Source organism: Cinclus cinclus, chromosome 3 (assembly GCF_963662255.1).
Source record: "Cinclus cinclus chromosome 3, bCinCin1.1, whole genome shotgun sequence".
NCBI classification, from domain to species: Eukaryota; Metazoa; Chordata; class Aves; order Passeriformes; family Cinclidae; genus Cinclus; species Cinclus cinclus.
Genome location: NC_085048.1, coordinates 28,743,471 through 28,764,531, shown reverse-complemented (window position 1 = coordinate 28,764,531; position 21,061 = coordinate 28,743,471). Strand labels below are relative to the sequence as shown.

At 38.5% G+C, this 21,061-nt stretch overlaps 1 protein-coding gene across 1 annotated transcript in view; it reads left to right on the top strand.

Moving 5' to 3' along the window:
• COL9A1 (collagen type IX alpha 1 chain) overlaps positions 1-17,778 on the top strand; it is a 62,399-nt gene extending 44,621 nt beyond the window's left edge. Inside the window, exons 29-38 of the mRNA XM_062488569.1 lie at positions 1,517-1,570; positions 2,325-2,396; positions 6,431-6,466; positions 6,569-6,613; positions 8,392-8,424; positions 11,009-11,155; positions 12,342-12,396; positions 13,248-13,436; positions 16,234-16,311; positions 17,594-17,778. Of these exons, the coding sequence (XP_062344553.1) occupies positions 1,517-1,570; positions 2,325-2,396; positions 6,431-6,466; positions 6,569-6,613; positions 8,392-8,424; positions 11,009-11,155; positions 12,342-12,396; positions 13,248-13,436; positions 16,234-16,311; positions 17,594-17,778 (894 nt within the window). The remainder of the gene's footprint in view (positions 1-1,516; positions 1,571-2,324; positions 2,397-6,430; positions 6,467-6,568; positions 6,614-8,391; positions 8,425-11,008; positions 11,156-12,341; positions 12,397-13,247; positions 13,437-16,233; positions 16,312-17,593) is intronic.
• The last annotated feature ends 3,283 nt before the right edge of the window (positions 17,779-21,061 follow it).

Genomic DNA, 21,061 nt, shown 5'->3' with positions numbered 1-21,061 from the left:
CCAGATCAGAGATGTAGTTCAGAATTTTGTGATAAAATAAAATTTTAATGCATTTTCTGGGTTGAAAGATGAAGGTGAGTTAGGGAACATTGTTCCTTTTTTCTTTTTTTCTTTCTTTTCTTCTTTTTTTTTTTTTACGTTAAAAAGCTTCTAAAAATTATGCAAAGTGATTAAAAGTATTAGTTATTTTAACACCATAGGTTATTTTGAAGGATACTAATTGAAAAGTCTCTTTATGCTTGCTTCTGTGATCTCTCCAGGATACCTAACTATTTTTTGAATTGTAGAGTTAGCATTCCTAAGCTTGTGTGAGAAGTTGTCATTGCATTTATGACCTAGTGTAACAGGCCATGTCCACCATCTCCTTTTATTTAGCATTCCACAACATTTCAAATATCATTCTTGTTATGAAAAAAAAAAATATTTAAATGTATTTTAATGTATTTTAAATTATCCATTGCATACAGCACTAGAATGCTAAGATCTGCTTTTATCTAAATTTTTTTGTTAGTGTTTAATAGTTTATCAACTTCCAGAACTAATAACTTCAATTACTGACATTTTATGTTCTTGAATGTTATATCTTTCTTTTATTGCAAACAGCACTTTACACACTCGCACCATGAATTTAAGAAGAGATTGTTAAGTGAGACCTAGGATTGTGTTGGGACATGGTTTGAATTTTTCTGTCCAGTGATATGTCTTTATGTGTGAGAGTAAAGCTATAAACGTTACTGAGCTGTTTTGAAAAGTTTAATCATAAGAGACACTATCTTTTGAGAAAGGTATTTAGTTCAAAAATTGTTTAAAATCTTTGCAAGTTTGGCTCAATGTCAGATTTACCCAGAGTAGGTATTCAAATGACTGCTTTAAGAAATAGAATTTTAGCACTAATGTGAATATCTGAATGGATAAATGTGTCTGAAGTGAAGATATAAAGATGCAGTAAAGCACATATTTATGCTTAACACTATTATAAATGGTGATTTTTAAAAGTTACCCCTCCCAATAACACTCTAGACTCTTTTTAAACCAGAATGTTATGCATTACTTCTGCATTCACTTTTCACATTTGTGCATTGGAGAGCAGGTGCTTTAAATGAGTGGTCATATAGGAGCTCAGGTGATGAAACTAAACAAAATTCTAAAGTTAAGTGTGCCTGCCAGAGCTGTCATAGTGAAGTGAATATGTTTGTGACAGGTAACTCTCAAGTGTGATCCCGTGAAGGGAGCTTCATTTTGCTTAACCACTCAGCAAAATGATTTATTTGCATCATTTAATGCCAAATAAGGGTTATATGCCATTGTTAACCAAAAATGTTTACTCAGAAAGTTTCACTGGTTTTAATGCATATGGTATTTTTGCACTATGAAAAAGAAGTTTCAGTTAAACCCAACAGCTAAGTAGTGTAAATCACTTACCATTAAGGAAAAAAAAAAAAAAAAATCATACTTTATTCCCAGTTCACAGGAAGAATTCCAGGAAATTATGTTGTCCCTCTATTTCTGCTTCCAGGGTAGCAGAGGGGAGACAGGTCCTGCAGGTCCTCCAGGTTTACCAGGGAAGTTGGTAAGCAGTTTATTTCCATATTCAGTGCCCCTGTTTACTTTCAAAGAGTTATAGTATCATCTGGAACTACACTTACCCATTTATCCATGCAGGGAACTGAAAATAACATTGAAATGAGTGGTGGTTCAGTTTCTTTTTCAGTCCTCTGTGACTGTGCTAATATTAGAAAATGCTGTTTTAAATTACATGGAGATGTGTGTGACTTTTTCTTCTACTTGATAGACCCATAAATCCTGTGACATGAAAATCTGAGTTGCACACTCCTGTGTGGGCTCCAGGGAACAGGAGCAGTGAGAGACCAGCTTTCTGCTAACAGCTATGTGAAACCAATGAATGGAGCACATTATGAATGCCACCTTTTACCAGAGCTCCAGCAGTATTTGCACAGAATCAGACAGAAGCATAGCTGGGGAGGTCTGGGCTGAAAGAGCCTACTGTTACAGAGGAATGTGCAAGTCGCAGAGTGCAAGATCTTGGGAAGTATTTTTAAGAGAACCAGTCTGTTGTTGAGGGACTGAAGGGTGGAAAACCCTGTAAGTAATTTCTGTTGTGATTGTCAGCTATAAATTCATAATAAGATTCTGTTTAAAGTTCTGTACTTTGGATCAGCCCAATTTGCATCAGATAATCCTCTTTCATCAAGCTAAGTGTGCTCTGGGAATAAGGTGCTGCCCCATCTGCTTCAGGGTATGACCCTTAGTTGTTAATTCTAAATCAGATTGGCTAAGTTTACATTCTTGACTTATTTTCACAGGGTCCCCAGGGTAATATTGGACTTCCTGGACTGCCTGGTCCTCCAGGCCTTCCTGGTGGTAAAGGTGACCGGGTAAGAAAAGCACTCGTACATGCAATTTGATGCCAGGAGTAAACAACATAAGTTGAGCACTGTTTTCAGTTTTTCCACGAATTAATGTCTGTTTTCTTGTTTTGTATGTAAGTATTTTAACTGCTTGAAAGTGGTGCTTTCTGAGCCCATTAACTACTTGTAGCTGATAAACATGTACAGGAAAAGTCTTGACATTGTCACTTAAGGGACTGAAATAAGATTATTGATGTAAATGTTCTTTTGGTTTTTAAGTTTGAATAAAGACCTAAATTGTACTGTAAATCATTGACACAGCCAGATATGAAATGGACAGTCATGGTCTGTGGTCACTATAGAGCTTTGCAATTTCAACCCTCACCTGCTGTTGTAGTGATGCCTGTTACATGTCTTAGGACCTGCTGTGGAAATGCACATGCTAATGCAGCTATTGGTGTAATGAAGCTATTGAGACACCTATGCACACATACAAAATTACAGGATATAAGTCCTTCTTGTAGTATTTTGCTGAGAGGGAAGGATTGGTCCCTAGGAGCCTCACATAACTGCAGAATTTATTTTGCTTTGTTCAATGTATATTATTGAAGACATTACATTAATCCAGAGATGTTTCTTATCTTCTCCTGGCTATAGGAGACTGCAAAGGGTGGAATTCACTTGTAAACTTCTGACATACTTGATAAAAAAATACTAAGTTTCATACTGTATCTTCCTTACTTGAGGCATGTCTACATCAGTATTAAATGAATTATACTTGTGAAGTACCTCATACATCCTCCTGACAGCCAGGGGACTGTTGGACTGTTAGTCAGAGATGGGTAGAACTGCTGTGGAATGTCTTGGCTGAGCAGAGGAATCCTGCCCTTGGTATGCTCCCAGTGAACATCATAGGGTTTCTGGATAGGATATACTGCTGTTTTTGGAAACAAAAGCTTTTTTTAAAAAAAAAAAAAAAAGTTATTCAGGTACTTAAAAGCAATCTTCTAAGTCTTTGATGTTGTTGAGGTATTTTTTTCATGTTTGTTTGGTTTTCTTTTAATGCTGAGATCAGGACACATGTTTCTAGTCAAATGTAAGTATTGACATAAAGCAATCTCTTTGTATTAGTTTGGTTATAATTCATATTTTAGACTTCTCCAGAGGGAGATTGAAGGTATTGAGGAAGCAAAGGTAGAAGGAAAACACCTAACATTTTTTGCAGTGCTGACACCCTCCCTCCAAAGGTGCTTGATTTTCCTCATTTGCCATATAAATGGTTTGGATCTCTAGGATAAAAAGTAGAATGTAGATGCTGTAAACAGACCTAGAGAGATTCAGGCTGCAACCAAGAGGTTTCTGAGTATCTAACTGTGCCTAGACTGTTTTTAAAAACCCGAGGTCACTTTGATGCTCTGTGTAAATACCCTAAAGTCCAAAGTGCTAGGCTAACAATTATTTAATCCTATGACTGCTTTTTAGCTCTCCACTTGTATCTTTGATTCATATTTTATTTTCTGGTTGCACAGAGGCTGGACTGACTTTTCTGGGGCAGGCTTAGCATGGCTGCCACCTTGCCAAGCAGCACTGATCTGCAGTATCTCTTCTAAGTCACACACCTGGAGAGCATTTTGCTACTCTATCCTTCCTCTTCCCTTCAGCTTTTGCAACTGCATCAGTCTTACACAAACAACCTTCTCAATTTGGAAAGAGGTGTCTCTGTAGCCTATTAAGCCCAGTCTTTGGGTCAACCCTGTCTAGGAGTAAGTTCTAGACTGAGGTAACCTTTCCTCCCATTCTGATTTCAAAATGTCATGGTTTTGTACACAGGGATGCTATAAAGTTCTGTTGTGTTGCTGTATCTACATGCTAAGAGTTGATGTAAATATCAGTCAGAAGCCAGTATAATTCATTAATTTGGTATATCAGTAGCCATTCTTGATCCCAAAGCTGTTAAATATTGTGTACTATCTGTTGGCATCTTGTCTACATGCAGGTGATGACCACTTAAAGAATAAATCACCAATTATTTTTACTGAAGTAATATGCAAAAGTGAGAGGAGACAAAATTTGATGGATGCAATAATGATTGAATGTTACGAGCATAGTATTGTGTGCTAACTGCAGGGTTGGTGTTCCTGTTTCCAAGCCCACATGGACCAATCCGCACCATGTCACCCTGTGCCTGGGTGGGTTTTCAGGCTGGAAGAGGAGGTCACAGCCTAGGTCTTTGCCTCTTTTGGGGCCTGAACTAGACTGCCGCTGGTTTGGGTGAGGAGCTGTGTGCATCAGGTGCACACCTGATGTAGTCTAGCAGAGAGAGCAGGACAAAGCAATACAGGAGCAATGGCTTGTGCTTCAGTGAACCTTACAGGGTGGTTATGCCCATGCAACAGTGATAATGGGCAAACCCCAGCATTCACCACTTGGGCTGCTTCTGATTCACGTATTTTGGATTGGTTTCATACACTCGGGTTCTGTCTATTTTAGACAGTTAAACAGCACCAAGCTAATTGCCATACCTTGGCACTGCAACATGATCCTTTGAACTGCTAAGTAGTTAAAGTAGCCCTTCGTACAGTTTTGGATCCTGCTGACAGGCAGTTTTGCAATTAGGTCTTGAGTATGATTTGAGAGGGAATTTTGCAAAATAGATAGACAGTATGTCAAGAATAGTATTTTCATAATTTGACATCTTGCCTTATTGTCTACATTGCACTTTTTGGATTCAATGTAGAATAGATTCCAGTAGTTTCAGTTGTGATTTTTATATTTGCTTATACAAACATTGCAGGACAAGGCTCACAAAAGCCATAGATTGTTCTATCTCAGCATTACCTACTAGCAGTTTTATTGCACTAAAGAAGAGTAAGGAGAGAAAAAGAACTGCCAAAAAAACCAATGGAAACCAATGTCTTTTTTTGTGTAGTTCGGAAGCCTTAACAAGGCACAATGCCAAGAACACTTCAGACAAAATAGTTTCAGTGTTGTTTGACAAAGTCGGAATGTTAAATAGGCTGTCATTTATACTGCTTAGCTTTGTGGATATTTTAGTATTAGCTCTTCATCTTCGAGAACATGAGGACATGTCAGAATTTATTAAATTCATAAAAGCTACATCAGTCTGTGTGCCTATATCTTATGTGAATTGAATGGATCTCTGAAAAGGGAGAGAAACTGCTGCATCTCTGTCTGTTTTACAAAAACAGGATTATCATGCACACTTACAGTTCATTTGGAATGCATATCTTTGAACATGCACAGACTGCAAAGAATATTAAAATGATCGTGTGACTGGTTTTCTAACAGAATGCAAATACAAAAATATTTTCCTAAATTATATACTGTTCTAAAAAGTTAATAATTTTGCTCTAGAAAAAAATACATATGCTTGAAATTAATTGGGTCATTAATTTATTTCTCTTTGTTTCCTGCCTGTCCACACAGGTATGTTTTGTTAGAGGATTCTAAGATGAAACATAATCTAATTTCTTTTTGAAAAGGAATATTGACTTTAAAATACAAACCTTTCAGCTGTAACTAGAGTGATCAAAATCCTAGACACAGATTTGCTGAAAGACATTGAGAATTAAGAAACACGCAGGACAAGATTGTGGCTGTACTTGTGGATGTCTCTGCTTTTCCCACATTAGCAGGGCCAGTATAGCCTACAGCAATATGGAATATATAGTAGTTCTATATTCCTAAGATCTAACTTACTGGATTTATTTACTTGTAGCTTCTAAGTAATTCTCAGAGCAGACCTGGAGCAGCTGCGAGAGCATTTCTCGTGTAAAGGGGAGATGTACTGTTGGACAGTAAGAATCTGTACTGTACAGTGTGGTGGTGGATTATATGTTCCACACTAGTACTTGCCTTCACTCTGTCACATAAATTACATAGTAAGATTTAAGTACTTTAATTATTAAAAATTTGCAGCTTTAAAAGTCTCTTGCATGAATGTGCAATTTAGGATCAAATAACATTTAGAGTGCTTTAGAACCAGAACTTTAAAATTATGAAGACTTATTTTTAAAAATTTTTAATCTCTAACCTTTTAGGGCTCCGTGGGTGAACCAGGACCTAAGGGTGAACAAGTAAGTCATGTTAAAGATCATGGTACTTTAAAATCACAGTACAGAATGTCACATAAAGTTGACTAAATCTGAAGGCTAACAGTATGTCTTTCTTTCATATAGGGTGCACCTGGAGCAGAAGGAGATGGAGGAGAAAAGGGTGACTTAGTAAGGCACTTTTTTTTGCTTTACCTGATATAATATTATGTTGTTGTTGTAAATTAAAAATATAAAGTATTGGAGCGCTTCAGGAATTATGTTTTCATCATTGAAAGGCATATTTCAGTGTTATACCAACTGGCCCTTGCAGAGTACAGCAGTTCTATTTGCCCAATTATTCTATTCCTGCTGTTTGGAAAGCACTGAAATATGCAGGTTCTGTTAGGTGTACAATATAGTATAGACTGCCTTGAAGAAAAAGGATGAGTCTGTGTTTGTATGTAGGATTTTATAGAGGAGTGTTTATATATAATAATATATATAGACATGCATACACAGGCACATCAATTCTTGGTGTTTGAGGCAGTGAAGATGAGCAAGTAGTTTAATTCAGGTGAAACAGAAGGAAAGTTAATATATATCCTTAATGACTCACACTTAAAGGAAATATTTTTTATTGACGTTCTCTTTGGAAATATGATTTGCAATGATTAGTTAGAGAGAGGAAAAATGGACTGGGAAGAGGCTGTGGCACTGTGATATTGCATATATATATACATATATATGTTTATATATTTATATCTATATATCCAGCTATATTTTTATATATATGTGTGTGTGTGCGCGCTTGTGTGTGTGTGTGTGTGCTGCAGGAGTATGGCATGTTGTAGATTGACATGGATAATTCCTGGGTCATGTGCCCTTTGGGTCAAGAGGGTTTGTTTCCCTGCCAAAAGAGAAACCCACTGGTCCAGTGGCTCCCATGGGGCCTCATCCAGCACAGCCAGAACTGAACTTTCTAAAGGAAGTAAACTGCTCCCTATTCAAAGAATGCTAGCCAGGCTGTATGCTGGAAATCAGTGGTTTTTTTCCCCATAGGCTGCAATTTTGAAAGCCTTAGTGAGGTATGTGTCCAGTAACTGAGCATTACAGTCCCTCTGCAGATTCCCAGGAAGCAATATTATGGGTTAAGTGTGCTGACAGCTAGTCTGGTTTTAAATGGATAACAGATACTTCTATTTCAATTATGACATGTTCATTAACAGACTGGCCTTTGACTGGAAACCAGTTATTTCACCAATGACATTTAGGAACTGGGAAAGTACAATCTACAAAAATTACTCAAAGTTACTTCGGTGTTTTCATGCTAATCTATTTCACAGGTGATTACAATATTTTGAAAGTTTTTTGGTTTTTTTTTTCCAGTTGAGAGGAAAACCTAAACATTTCTGAATAGTGCAATTGCTATTTTCAGTCAGGTGATCGAGGGATTTTGGTATTGTTGAAGCCAGGAGAAAGACTGCTGGAAATAGAAACTTGTTGTTTGGCTTCTTCACAGAACTTTAGGTAGTTTCTGTTGCAGTTTTTCAGCACTAACACAGCACCAATATCCATAGTTCTGTCAGTTTATAGAAACTAGAAAATCCTGGTCAAAAAAATGATTCTTCTAACAGTTTCCAATAAATCATCTATCTAAGATTGTCCTGTGACTGAGAGGTTAGAGCCATGTGTCTAATTCCAAGAGAAACAATACAAAACCAATTATAAAAATCATGCTTTCTCATTTGCAACTTACAGAAAAGTTTTTGATAAAGGAATTGTACAAAACCCACTCAAAATAAAGGTTTTATTCTCAAAGGAATTGTAATTATTCATTATGCAATTTTTCATATATCAACTAAATAGATGAAATTTTTATATTGAAAGAAACATCATGTTACATTTACTGCATTTGTATTGTCTGTGGTAAGGAGACTTTCTTCTAATATAGTTTGTCTTCTTTTTAGGGTGACATGGGATTACCAGGAGCAAAGGGAGCTGTAAGTATAATGAATATCATTGTTACAGAAATACAGAGATCTAGTGGATCATATGGATGGGTTCTGATTTAAGGAAATAAAAACACAAATAACAAGATGAGCTCTTTATCACAGTTAAATTGAATGAGTTTTAGCAGCTTTTCTTCTGTTTAAGTTTTGAATACAGTTAATATTAAAATGAATCAGCTTGGAAAAGGAATTCGTTTCCTGGATTCTAACTCTATAAAAGAGAAGCATCATTCAGCAGCAGTTTTCTAGCCAACGAAGATTTTTTTTTAAAAAGAAAATGAATGCACCCTTTGTACAGTAGGTGTTGGATGGAAAGGAGGCTCAGTGCAATGGCTGCATGCCACTGTTACAAAGCTGGCAGCAGGATTGTGATGTCTGTGAAATCAGAAGTATTTATGGCCCAGCTTCCTTAATTTTATTTTTATTGGGTTTTAATTTTACTTTAATTTTGTTTTGTTTTATTGCAAAATGATAACTTTGATGTGGAAGGTGAGCAGAATTTTGTGTGTCACATAAAAAATAAGTGGAGAACTGAATTCATTCTATTATTTCAGGATCACTGAAGAGTTGGATTGCTACAGCACCTGACAGTATGAGCTGTGATACTAAAATACCTATGGGGAACTGAGACTGAGCATAACTAAAAAATCCTGTGCTTGTGTAATTAGTGTTCTGGGTAACCTTTGGGCTAAGCAAATGCAAGCTAAAGAGTGTTTACTGCTGATGAAGATCTTACATGAAGGATGTGAGGAAGTGATAGATTAGAAGAGAAATCCATAATTTTATCCGCCTAGTTTTTTCAAATTCTCTTGTCTTGATGAGAGCCTAGAGTGCTTTTCATCCCAGTGAGTACCCTCACAGGAGTGAGTAATCTGTCTGGGATAACTCAGCAAGGTAGGGAAGAAAGGAATTATGGCTTCCCAGTTGTGTAGTCCATACAAGCAATTGTTCTGTCTTACTGCATCAATGGAAGCATGTTCTTTGGGATTCGTTCTGATAGGGACAGCCTGCAGCTCTCTGGGATGCAGCACAGCTATAACCAAAATGGTTCCACCTTGTGGATTTAACTGATATCATAGCTGACTATTTTGTTCTTTAGAATCTCATTCGGTGGGTGTTGCTCTCTTTTTTTCCCCCAGTAGATTTGGGAAGTTGTGAGTATGTAGGATTTTTCTTTTTCTTGCTTGTGTGTTTTTTTTTAATGGATTTTGTTTTCTTCTTTTGCGTGTTATTTTTCTATGTTATTACAATTATTGATTCATAGGTGTAAATTAACTTGTATTGAAAGCAGCTGTGGTGGTTTGACCTTGATTTGACATCAGGAGTACACCAAAGCCACGCTGCCAGACCCTTTCTAAACTGTCCAAGGAAGAGAAAATGCAGCAAAAAGCTCATGGGCCCAGATAAAGGGCCAGGGAAAGATCACTCACCTCTTACAGTCACAACCAAAACAGACTTGGGAAATTTACTGATTTGTTACCAGAGTCACGAATAGGATAATGGGAAGTGTAACAAAAGGGGAGCACCTCCTCCCCCTCCTTCTTCTCTGACCTGGGTGTCTGTGGAGCTGTTCATTTCACATAATCTCACCCTGCTCTTCTCTGGCTGCAATTATTTCTGGGCAGCAATACTTTCCTCCTTAAATATGTTATCCCAGAAGCTTTACTAACATCACAAAATGGCTTGGCATTGGCCAGCAGGTCTGTCTCAGAGCTCACTGGTGTTGGCTCTGCTGGACATGAGGGAAGCTTTTGGCAGTTCTTAGAGAAGCCACCCCTGTGGATTCCCCTCTACCAGATCATTATCACTCAAACCAAATACAATAATTCAGAGGTGCCTGCTGGCATAGGTCTCCCTCTGCATGATATTTTATAACTCTTAGTAAATTTACTGGAGCAGAAGCTATAGCTTGGTTTACTCAGTGTACTTAAGTGGACGTATTGACACAGTCCCATCAATCCTTTCATTCCCCAGGGTCAGGAATAACTTTCCAACCCTTCCCTGAGTGAAATAAGGCATCACTGCATTTGTTCAGGCAGTTTGTCAATGTCAGTTTGTGTGAGGATATCCCTTCCCCTCTGCCAGCAAACTCCAGCATAGGCACTAGAACTAGCTCTGGCTCTGACAGAGTAAACAAAGCAAAAATATGTGTTCCCAAACAACCTGGGGCTACACAGTAGAGGTTCACATTGTAGTATTCTCTACAGAAGGACATGAAAGGCATTTGGAGCAAGAAGGGAACTGGAATGTTCATGATGTCTACAAATGTTCCATGTTAACATACATGAGAGTAGACAGCCATCTTGAGCATGTCAGTATTAATTCTGATTTACCTATTTTGACAGAAGAGATTCTTTTTCCACATCTCCCCTGGAACTGAAGAATACAGACCTCTAAAATCCATGCAACTACTGACACCAGTTGCTTATTAAAAACCACCCAAACTATTGAACAACTGCATTTCAGCACTCATTTCTTTGCCTTTGTGAATAGCTCCTTGTCACCATTTTGATATGTCAGAATGAGTCTATCACTGCTACAGCAGTCCATTGAAATTCCTGTCTTTCTTTGCCAGGCTGGTAATCCTGGAGACCCTGGTTCCCGCGGGCCTGAGGGAAGTCGGGGACTGCCTGGAATGGAAGGGCCACGAGGGTCACCTGGACCACGAGGCTTGCAGGGTGAGCAGGGTGCCCCAGGCCTGCCTGGCAGCGAAGGTCCAGCTGTAAGTACTGTTTTCATGCAACTGGTATCTTTTCAGCCTTTATCTCTCACTCACACCACTCCTGGTTTTTCATGTACACACTCCAAACTGAAGTGCCACAGCAGTCTGAAGAGCAGTGTGCCTCTCATCAGACATGGTGTACACCTGAGCAATCTTGGGTTGTACACAGCTTTATGCTTGGGGCACAGCTTTCAGTTCAAATCTGTTTTCTGATGCCCACCTACCCCTGTAGTGTGCATGGAACCAAACCATGTTTGATACAAAGGAGCATCACTCACAGACTTTACCTTGCTAGTGAAGCTGACACCAGCTGGAACAGTTGCACTTGCAGGAGCTGGAACAGCTTTTAGTGGCTTGTGGATTGTTTTTGGTTGGGATCCAGTCAACTTTCTTTATAGTGGCCTGTATGTGGTTATATTTTGGATTTGTGCTGAAAATAATCTTTATAGCATGCTGATAGGAGCAGGAAAAAGGGTAGTGGTATCAAAGTGAAAGAGCATAGTTTTAGATTAGATATTAGGAGGAAATTTTTCACTGCAAGAATGGAGAGGTACTGATAGTTCACCCAGAGAAGTTGTGGATGCTCCATCCCTGGAAGGGTTCAAGGCCAGATTAGAAGGAGCCCTGAGAAAGGGGTTGAAACCAGGTGGTTTCAAAGGTCCCTTTCAACACAAGCCATTGCATGATGTTTTGGTTACTCATGAACACTGCACAAAATCAAAGCCTCTCGTGGTCCTTATACTGCACCATTAGTGAGTAGGTTGGAGGTGCACAAAAAATTGGGAGGGGGCACAGCTGGGAGAGCTGACCATAACTGACCAAAGGGATATCCCATACCATATGGTATCATGCTCAGCCATGTAACCAGGGAAAATTAGTGAGAACTGCTTTCATTTGAATCACTTGCATTATCATTGTCTTTTCTGTATATTTTCTTCTTCCTCTTCCCCTTATTCTTACTACCCATTCCTTCTACTTCTTCATTCTTTAAACTTATTTCTCTTTCTGTGTTCCACAGGTGTGGGCTATGGGCGTGAGCAGCTGTGTGGTGTTTTGCCAGCTGGGGTTAAAATGTGACAACTGTTTATTGACAGCATTTTTTTGCATCAGGCACACTCATAAAATGTAAATGTGACATCAACTGTTTTATTAAAACTCTCTTTTTTTTTTTTTTTTTTAATCCCAGGGAAAAGAACCAAGCGATCAGCACATAAAGCAGGTTTGCATGAGAGTCATGCAAGGTAAATGGGCTAAAAAGTATTTGTTGTTTATTTTGCATTTAAATTGGGATAATCGCTTTCTGTGGAGGCAACCAAGATTTTCCCCATGCTTACCTAGAACAAATTGCATAGCCTCACCAGGGGACCTGGTGGAAAATCTTTCCACATGCGAATGTGGACACAGTAGGAGGAAGTCCCTTGTTTATATGTATATATTTTGAACTGTCTGTTGATTCCACACTACTGCTGTGGTAAGCAGGCCACAGACCAGAGCAGTTTTGTCTGCACTATTAGATTTCAGCAAACAAACTGTGCGAAAGGTTAAAAGTAGAGGAATGAAAGAGAGGTTTCTGGAGATAACATACCTTAAAATAAAAGCAATACAGAGGTACTCTAAATTAACCCTAATTTGCTGAGTTCTTGTCACACACAGAAATCTGAAGCTTTTCTAATATAGTTGGGTGCAAGGAATTTACTTAGTTGAGAAATTTATGCTGCCCTGTAAACACAAAAGAAATTTTTCACTACTTGCAGTTGAAGATGTCTCTTGGATTATTATGCCTCTCTAATGTTAAGAGTTTACAGAATGAAATTGCTGCTCATGTCTTAATTTTCAGTAGTTGTCACTGTTCTTGATACTGCTCAAAAGGGTATTTTTAAAAAAACCTCTATAAATAGGATAAATATCTTATTCTATAATAAGATAATACCTTACCTGTAATAAACTCTGTAAATAGCAATGTAAAAAAGGAAGGTGCTGTAATGTAATCTGTCAGTTCCTGTAGCAATGAACATACATTCTTTTTCAGTGATCATGGGAATCTCCTCATTCATGTTCACTTACTCCATAACTGTCTTCCTGCTCTTTGCAGAACAACTAGCCCAGTTGGCAGCCAGCCTTCGGAGGCCAGAATTTGGTGCTCCAGGTCTTCCTGGACGACCAGGGCCACCAGGTGCTCCAGGACCTGCTGGTGAAAATGGTTTCCCAGGACAGCTTGGCCCCCGTGGTCTGCCTGGCCTTAAAGGTCCCCCTGGTGAGATTGGTCGTAAAGGTCCTAAAGGTAAGAAATTCTCCAACTGGCTTTCACTTCGTGGCTGCTTCAGTTTTGGTTTTTTGGGGTTTGTTTTGGTCTTGTTGGTGTTGCCCCTTTCCTTGGCTTACAAGTTATGAATGTATGCTGTACACGTGTGAAGACCAAAAAGGATCCCGAGTTAGGAATGTAAGCTGTTTGCTGTAATTGTTGTGTCACTTACCACAGTGACAAAAAGGGCTCATTGGCCTGGTTTTAGCAAGACTTGGTTAGAAATATGCTTTTTAGCACCTAAAAACCACATAACCTTAAAAGTCCATGAGAGTGAGAATCAGTATTAGGACTCTGACTCAGCTGCTTCCTTCTAGTTCAGGGCAGATGCTTGTCCTTTCTCACACTGTAGAAGTCATTTGATGGCAAACACCACACGTGATTCCAGCTGTGGTTCTCTTTCCTCCGTTCAGCCTGGCTGTTGACCTAACTTCTGCAAGAATCATGGTCCCAAGAGCTGATGTAAGCAGTCAGATTACTTCACTGAAATCTAGTCTACTTTTCTAAGCATACACAGTTAATCACATTTCAAGGGGCTGATAATAATCTACCTTTTTATTTGCATATAATACTTGAGCCATTAAGCATCATTTCACCAGGTGCCAGAGTCTATCGATTCTTAGGAAAGGACAAATCCACGGTAAAACTGATTTACATTTTACACAAAATCTTTCTTCTAAGTTAATCTCTTCTGTTCATGACTGAGAGGTTCTATTCTCCTCCAGAGAACTACAGGGTAGAATTTTCTGCAAAGTCTTATGACCTTCTATTCAGCAGTTGTTTTGATTTGTTTTCCAAAGAGATAATTTTTAAATAAGACCATCTCTCTGCACAAAGCTGTTCTGTTGCCGGAGTAGGGTGTTTACTTTGATTCAAGGTTTATTTGAAAGTGAAGTTTGGAAAACCTTTAAGAGAAGGATTAGAACACAAAGCAAAACTTAATAGCATCATTGCTGGAGCTTTGCTACTGTTCAATGCAATGTCATCTGCAAAAGAAACAAAAACCAGAAATACAAAGTTGATATATGGGATATGCAAAGTTTGATTCAATACACAGCAGGCTACACTGTGTTAATATTAAAAGAAAAAAAAAAACAGAGCATTAAGATCCCCCAAAACAAACAAAAAACCTTAACTAACAAAAAGCTATCATAACTGTAATCAAATTCCAAATTGCCTTAGAGTACACCTTGCAATACCATTATAGACACAAGGGAAGTGGTGAATGCTCTCATGTGCAAGAGCTATAATGATAGTACATGGCAGACAACCTGAAAACTCTCAATACTTGACTCTGTGTTCCTGGTACTTACCAGATTTCCAGAGAAGTCACAGGGTTCAGCTGATTTTCACCATCCATTTGGAGAGTTGTCTGAGACTGGAGTGAGGGGAAAGGGGTACTTGGACATGTGATAGAAAGGAACAGTAAGAAGATAATGAGAATGGTTTAAAAAAGATCATAGTAAATAAGAGATAGAAACACAGCAAAGTCTTAACCACGAGGCACAGCAGAAGATACAAAAGTAAGGTGATTTTAAAAGCAGCAACAATGGCAGAGTCAAAAGAGGTACCTCAAGGAAGGAAATTTAGTTACATTAATGAGCAATCTGGGGTAGTGAAGGACTATTTCTGTTCAGAAACAGAAATAAAAAGTGGGAGACATTTGGGGTAAGTAGGAGAAAACACTATTCTGCAGTATTAGGTAGCAGGAGAAAGCAGAAGTACTTACTGATAACCTGAACTGGGGTTGCAGTAGCTGTATTTTCAAAGGCAGGCCTGATCTCCATGCTGACTAGTTAGTCTGTAGCGTGGAGATCAGATTCTTCCTTTAGTACATTGCATGCATCTTTTAATAAAACCTGGACTTTTGTACTGACTCCTGTGTTCCTTTGCAGAGCTCCCTTCTTTTCTGCTGTGCCATTTCTGGGCAAGCCAGAAACCCAGCTGTCTATTCTAACTTTCCTCACTACAGTGCAACACAGTATTGAAGCATAAAATAAAGCTCACATAAATATTATTAGGCATAAACTTGTGACTTTTAACTTGCATGAAAACAAAAGGCAAAAAACTTCCCAAACAACATAAGATATTCACAACTGGGAATATACTTTGTGTTATGGTACAGACAAAAGTGAATAGAATTTGAACTTTGCAACAAAAAAAAAAAACCCTTCCTCTTACTAAGATGATTCAGTTTTGGAGCAAGATATGGCTTGAAGAAACTCTGTGTGTCCACCATAGGAAAATACCATGATATTATTATCTGAGAAAAAAGTTATTTTGTAAAGGTGAAACAATGCCTTATGTGAATATCAACGGAGTACTATAATCTGTGCAGCCACCTTTTTTCTCCTCTGCACTGGTTGTCTCCAGGACCAACACTAGAGAATTTTTACTTCTTAGCTGAGCTTGTATGGTTTTGCAGAAGTCAATAACCTGTCTGTATCCCAAATATCCTGAAATCCCGCGACTCTGGATTGTTCCTGTTATATAAATTGTGACATTTCATGTGGTACTTACTGTCCAGTTCTGGATGGTTTCTTCCCCCCCCCCCCCCCCCAACCTGTCTGCTTCTGAGTGTGACTAAATGGGTCAAAAAATCCAATCAAATCCCAAACGTTTTATGTGGATATGTGTCAGGACATAACTGAAAAATGCTGAGAATATATACAGCCAGCTGAATTCTCTGCTTATTAACTGTTCACTTCTAAAAGGGAATTTACTGAAAATGGTACTCCCGGCAGACTGTAACTAATCTTTCATGAATTTGCTTTAGGTGAACCAGGAGAAAGAGGAGAAAGAGGATTTCCAGGCAGAGGACTGAAAGGTCATCCTGGACCAAGAGGTCTTCCAGGTAAATTATAAGAGGGTGAGGATAAAGAAGATAAATAGTAAAAATTTACTCAGAACTGATACTTCAAGCTGCCTTGAAAAGATAAAAGTAGTCAATTAAGCAGTAAACTCCAAAATTACAGTGCTTTGTTATTTTTACTTTAAGATGGTGATTCAGTCAGAAATCAGAATTAAAAACTTAAAAGCAAAAAGCTACCTCCTCATTTATCATGTCAGTGTAGAAAGATTAAGAAAAATGTAAAGGAAGCATTTAAAAAAGGAGGCACTTGCACACACGAATAAAAATCACCTCTTTTAATATATCTTTTATATATATTATATGCATATATAATTATATATATAAATAAACAGAAAGAGGCCATAACCTCTAGATTATCTCACTGGCAGACACAAGAGTCTTCAAAATCTCTAGACATAATTTAGGATATTATTTTATTTCTGTGGTAATTCATTGCAGCATTATATAATATGGCTCCAAGGAGAGATTCCTGCTCATGGATGAAGCACAGCTGGCCTCTAGTGGCCAGCAAATGAACACAAACTTCTTATTTCCATCTGTATTTCTACAGTAGATTATTAATATAACAAGAATTTATATATTTATAAACATTTTTTATATTTATGTATAAATATAAGTATTTATATATAATAAATATTTATATATTATATAACAAGATGAATTTATATAACAAGATTAACTACTCATACTTTTTGTGAAAAAGGAAAACAAAAGTTTAGTATTTACTGATCCCAAGGATGTCTGTGTAACTCAGAAAGGCTTTCTGTAGAAAACTATCACTGGAAGAGGCTTTCTGAAATCACTGATTTTCCTTTCTTCACTGAAGATTTAGAAGTAATAACTACTTTAGTGCTCAGCAGTTCCAGACTTTACATCTATTTCCCCAACCATCTGAGTGGAACAAAAACCACCACATTTTTGGTACTGCTTTTTCCAGAGAGCTAATGAAATTCCGTGGTAGCAAGCAGCATCTACCCTGCTCTATGTGGGTTGTCTGAGAAGAGTACCCTGCAGAACTTTGTACAGCAGCAGACCTGCACTAGTACAGCTGGAGAGCACTGGGACTGAAATTTCATTGCTGTAGCTGTGTAATCGCAGACTGGGTGTTGGGTAGAGGAAAATTGTCCCTGTAAGTTGACACCCCTCTTGGGAATACCCTGGGAGCAGTGAAAAACCATCTTCATACAGCTTTTAAGGACAGGATGCTAATTATGCTAAGCAAGTCGTATATTGCTAACGCTTAGACCTGCATCCACTTTTCCAGGTGAGCCGGGCAAAGCCAGCTACGGCAGGGAAGGCCGTGACGGTGACCGAGGTCCCCCTGGGGTGGCCGGGCAGCCTGGGGTCCCTGGTCCCCCTGGCCCTCCTGGCCCTCCCGGGTACTGCGAGCCAGCGTCCTGCAGGATGCAGGCAGGACAGAGAGCAGGGAAGAACATGAAAGGGCCCTGAGAGTGCCCGATGTGTGTCAGCATCAGTTTACAGCCTGCACAGACAGCTGAGGACAGAATAACAGACGAAGGAAAAATGCAGACATGGACAAACCTTTCAACCAAGGTGTCAGTAAGGTATTTTTAACACGGTGGTTGTGCATTCTTCCAAAAGGAGTACTTAGGAACACAAGCTGGAACAATGGTGCTTACAGAAATACACAGGTGCTGCCTTCTGCTTTCTCCTTTTGTGGGAAAATAAAAGGAACTTGCCTATTTTTATTTTTGATTTTGTTAAATAAAGAGTTTCCGTGATTTTTCCTCCGCCCCTACTTAATTCCTATGTATGATGTACAGTGAAATAACATCTGCAGCCATCAAATAAAAAAGGATAGTTTTATTTACTGCAGCTGTAGCTATTCTTTCATACTTTATAAAATAAATTCTAGCACATACCCTTCATGCACAGTCCCTTCATTGTACATGCTAAACCTCCTTCAGCTCTTCAATTCAATTACAGAAGCCTAGATGGGAAGTTCTTGTGAAAACCTGCTACCCCCGGCACTGTTTATGCTGCCAATATCTGTAAAAGTACTATCACAGGGTTGCCATGTATAGCCCATGTGGAATAACCTTTTCATTTTTGACTCCAATTTATGTTGCATTTGTAATTCCATATGAAGCCCATTGCAGCTTGCCTTGTGACATGAAGATAAAAGGCTAGTGGCCACTCTCAGGATATTTTAAGTCCTAGAAATATGTGTGTTTCCTGTAAAAGATTACAAACACCCAAATTAATAAATAATTTTTTGCATTCAGTACTGAGAGCCAGAACAGCCAGAAGGCAGCCATTAGATGGCCCAAGTCGCCTTTTTTAGATACTCAGTTTTCAGAGGAAAATGTGCAATGTAGATACTCTGCTCCTCTCTGTATAAATTAAACTATTTGTGGTTTGACTTCACCTCTCTGAAGTTTATTCTCTCTCCAAGAAAACAATGAAACCACCCTGTGATGTTTTCTTCCTTTTCATTATTAGCCATCCAAATTTTCCAATACAACCTTTGGCCTACTTGTGTTAAGCACTGATTTTTATCCTACCCCTTAACTATCTGATCATGTTCCAAACACTTGACTTGATGCCATGTGACAACAGAGACATAACAAGATCCACGGAGCTCTGCATTTTGCACATAACGTGTAAGATAACACTGAAGGGAAAGTACTGGTATAATGTATACTCTGAAGGGAATTATGAAAAAAAAAAAAAATAGTAGTTAAACCTTCCTTACACCAAACCTGATTTCCTACATTAATACTACAAGAAATCACCAAAATTGTCAAGTGCAAAGAATTTCATTTTTGAGCAACGAATCCAGAAGATTCCACAAAAGCTTGGGAACACATAAAGGTGTTTTCAAAAGTTTTTGAATTAGGTTTTTCCTAAAAAAAAAAAAAAAAAAAAGTTTTTTCTGACTTGGGGCAGAGTTCTCAAAAGTACTCCTTAGGTAGTGGAACAAATAAAACACTAGTAAAAAACCCTGTAGTTTCACCAGCAAACTTTTATTTTGACTATAAATTGTGTAAAACTGTTGAAAAGAAAAAAAATCTCACCTGATAACAGAATGAAAATATTGTTTTCTGTACGTAATGCATACATATGAATCAAAAGAAGCAAACCCCCCACATTTAAATACAATTGTGAAGTGCTTTAGAAAACATAGCCTGAAAAATGCATAAAATTTCACAATGGAAGGAAACTCATGTAGGAGCAAAAATATTCATACGCAAAACCCAAATAAGAATTATTACAATCAAACACATTCAACACTGAGAGTCAATTCAATGCAGAATCTTTATAAGTGGACAATCTTACAACAGTGAAAGATTTTCTCCCTTCAAGCTGACTTATCAGTTTTAACTTAAAGAACTGAAGAAAAAAATCCTCAGGCTCATTGTAAGTCCTTATGGGATGAGGAGGTTAATCTAAGTCTCAATTCCAAATCTTACACAAAAATGGAAAAGAGGTAGACTGTGCACACCATAACATACCAGAGACAAGATTTTTAGTAACAGCACATTCAATTAAAATAAAGATTTGGAAAATAAAGACAGGATTATGAATTTAAAATAAACACGTATTGACTATGGTGATACAAAAAAAATAAAAAGCTTTAAAAATAAATTTAGAAGGCACAGTGCAAAGAGACTGAGAGGTTTCACAAGCCACTGCCAGCATGCCACCAATTTTAACCAGATGCTCCTGAAATCTTGGTGAAATCCCAAGTAAATCTTGTTCTCATCTCCTTCAGGTTCAGCATCACAAAATTCTGTGAGATTTATTGAACAGAAAACTAGTGAAAATCTTTTATCCATCATGATCTCTGTCACCACTTCTAGTTCTGGAGGTTTAACTGCAGTGATATGCTATTGAATATGTATGTGTATGTGATAAATACATATTTTAGCTCCTTGGTTACTTCAGTATAGGCAGGAACCCAGAGAAAATCGTCATGATAACCACTTTATAGACTTTTTTGGGTTGGACAAGAACTTTAAGATCATTAAGTCTGACTGTTAACCTAGAACTGCCAACAAATTTGGTGGCCTTCTGACAGGGTCATAGTGGTGATAGAAGAAGGAAGAGGGAATGACGTAAGAATTTGACACTACCCTGCACAGCATCCTTGTCTGTAAACTTAAGACATGGATTTGACAGACAAACCTGGGTGACCACACTAAAAGAGTCGAGGTCACGGGCTCAGTGTCCAAGTGGAGACCAGTTCCTCAGGGGTCCCTACTGGGACTGGGACTGTTTAATGTCTTTGCTGGTGCCATGGACCATGGGATAGAGTGCATCCTCAGCAAGTTTGCCAAGGACACCAAGCTGTGCGGTGCAGTCAACACGCTGGAGGGAAGGGATGTCATCCAGAGGGATGGGGACAGGCTTGAGAAGTGAGTCCAAGGGAACCTCACAAAGTTCAGCAAGGCTGAGGCTGAGGTCCTACGCACGGGTTGGAGCAATCCTCACCATCCACGAATCCAGCCTACTCAAATTTCCCCATTTATAGAGCCTTCCTGTCCTCCAGCAGATCAACACTCTCAGCTTGGTATTGCCCGCAACTGACTGAAGGTGCCCTTAATCCCCATATCCAGGTCACTGATAAAGACACTGAACAGAACCAACCCCAATTCTGAGGCTTGGGGAGCCCCACTAGTGACCAGAGGCCAGCTGGATTAACATCATTCACCATCACTCTATTAGCAAGTATTCAGAAGTGCTGCTGAATACTGAACTAAGAGATGGA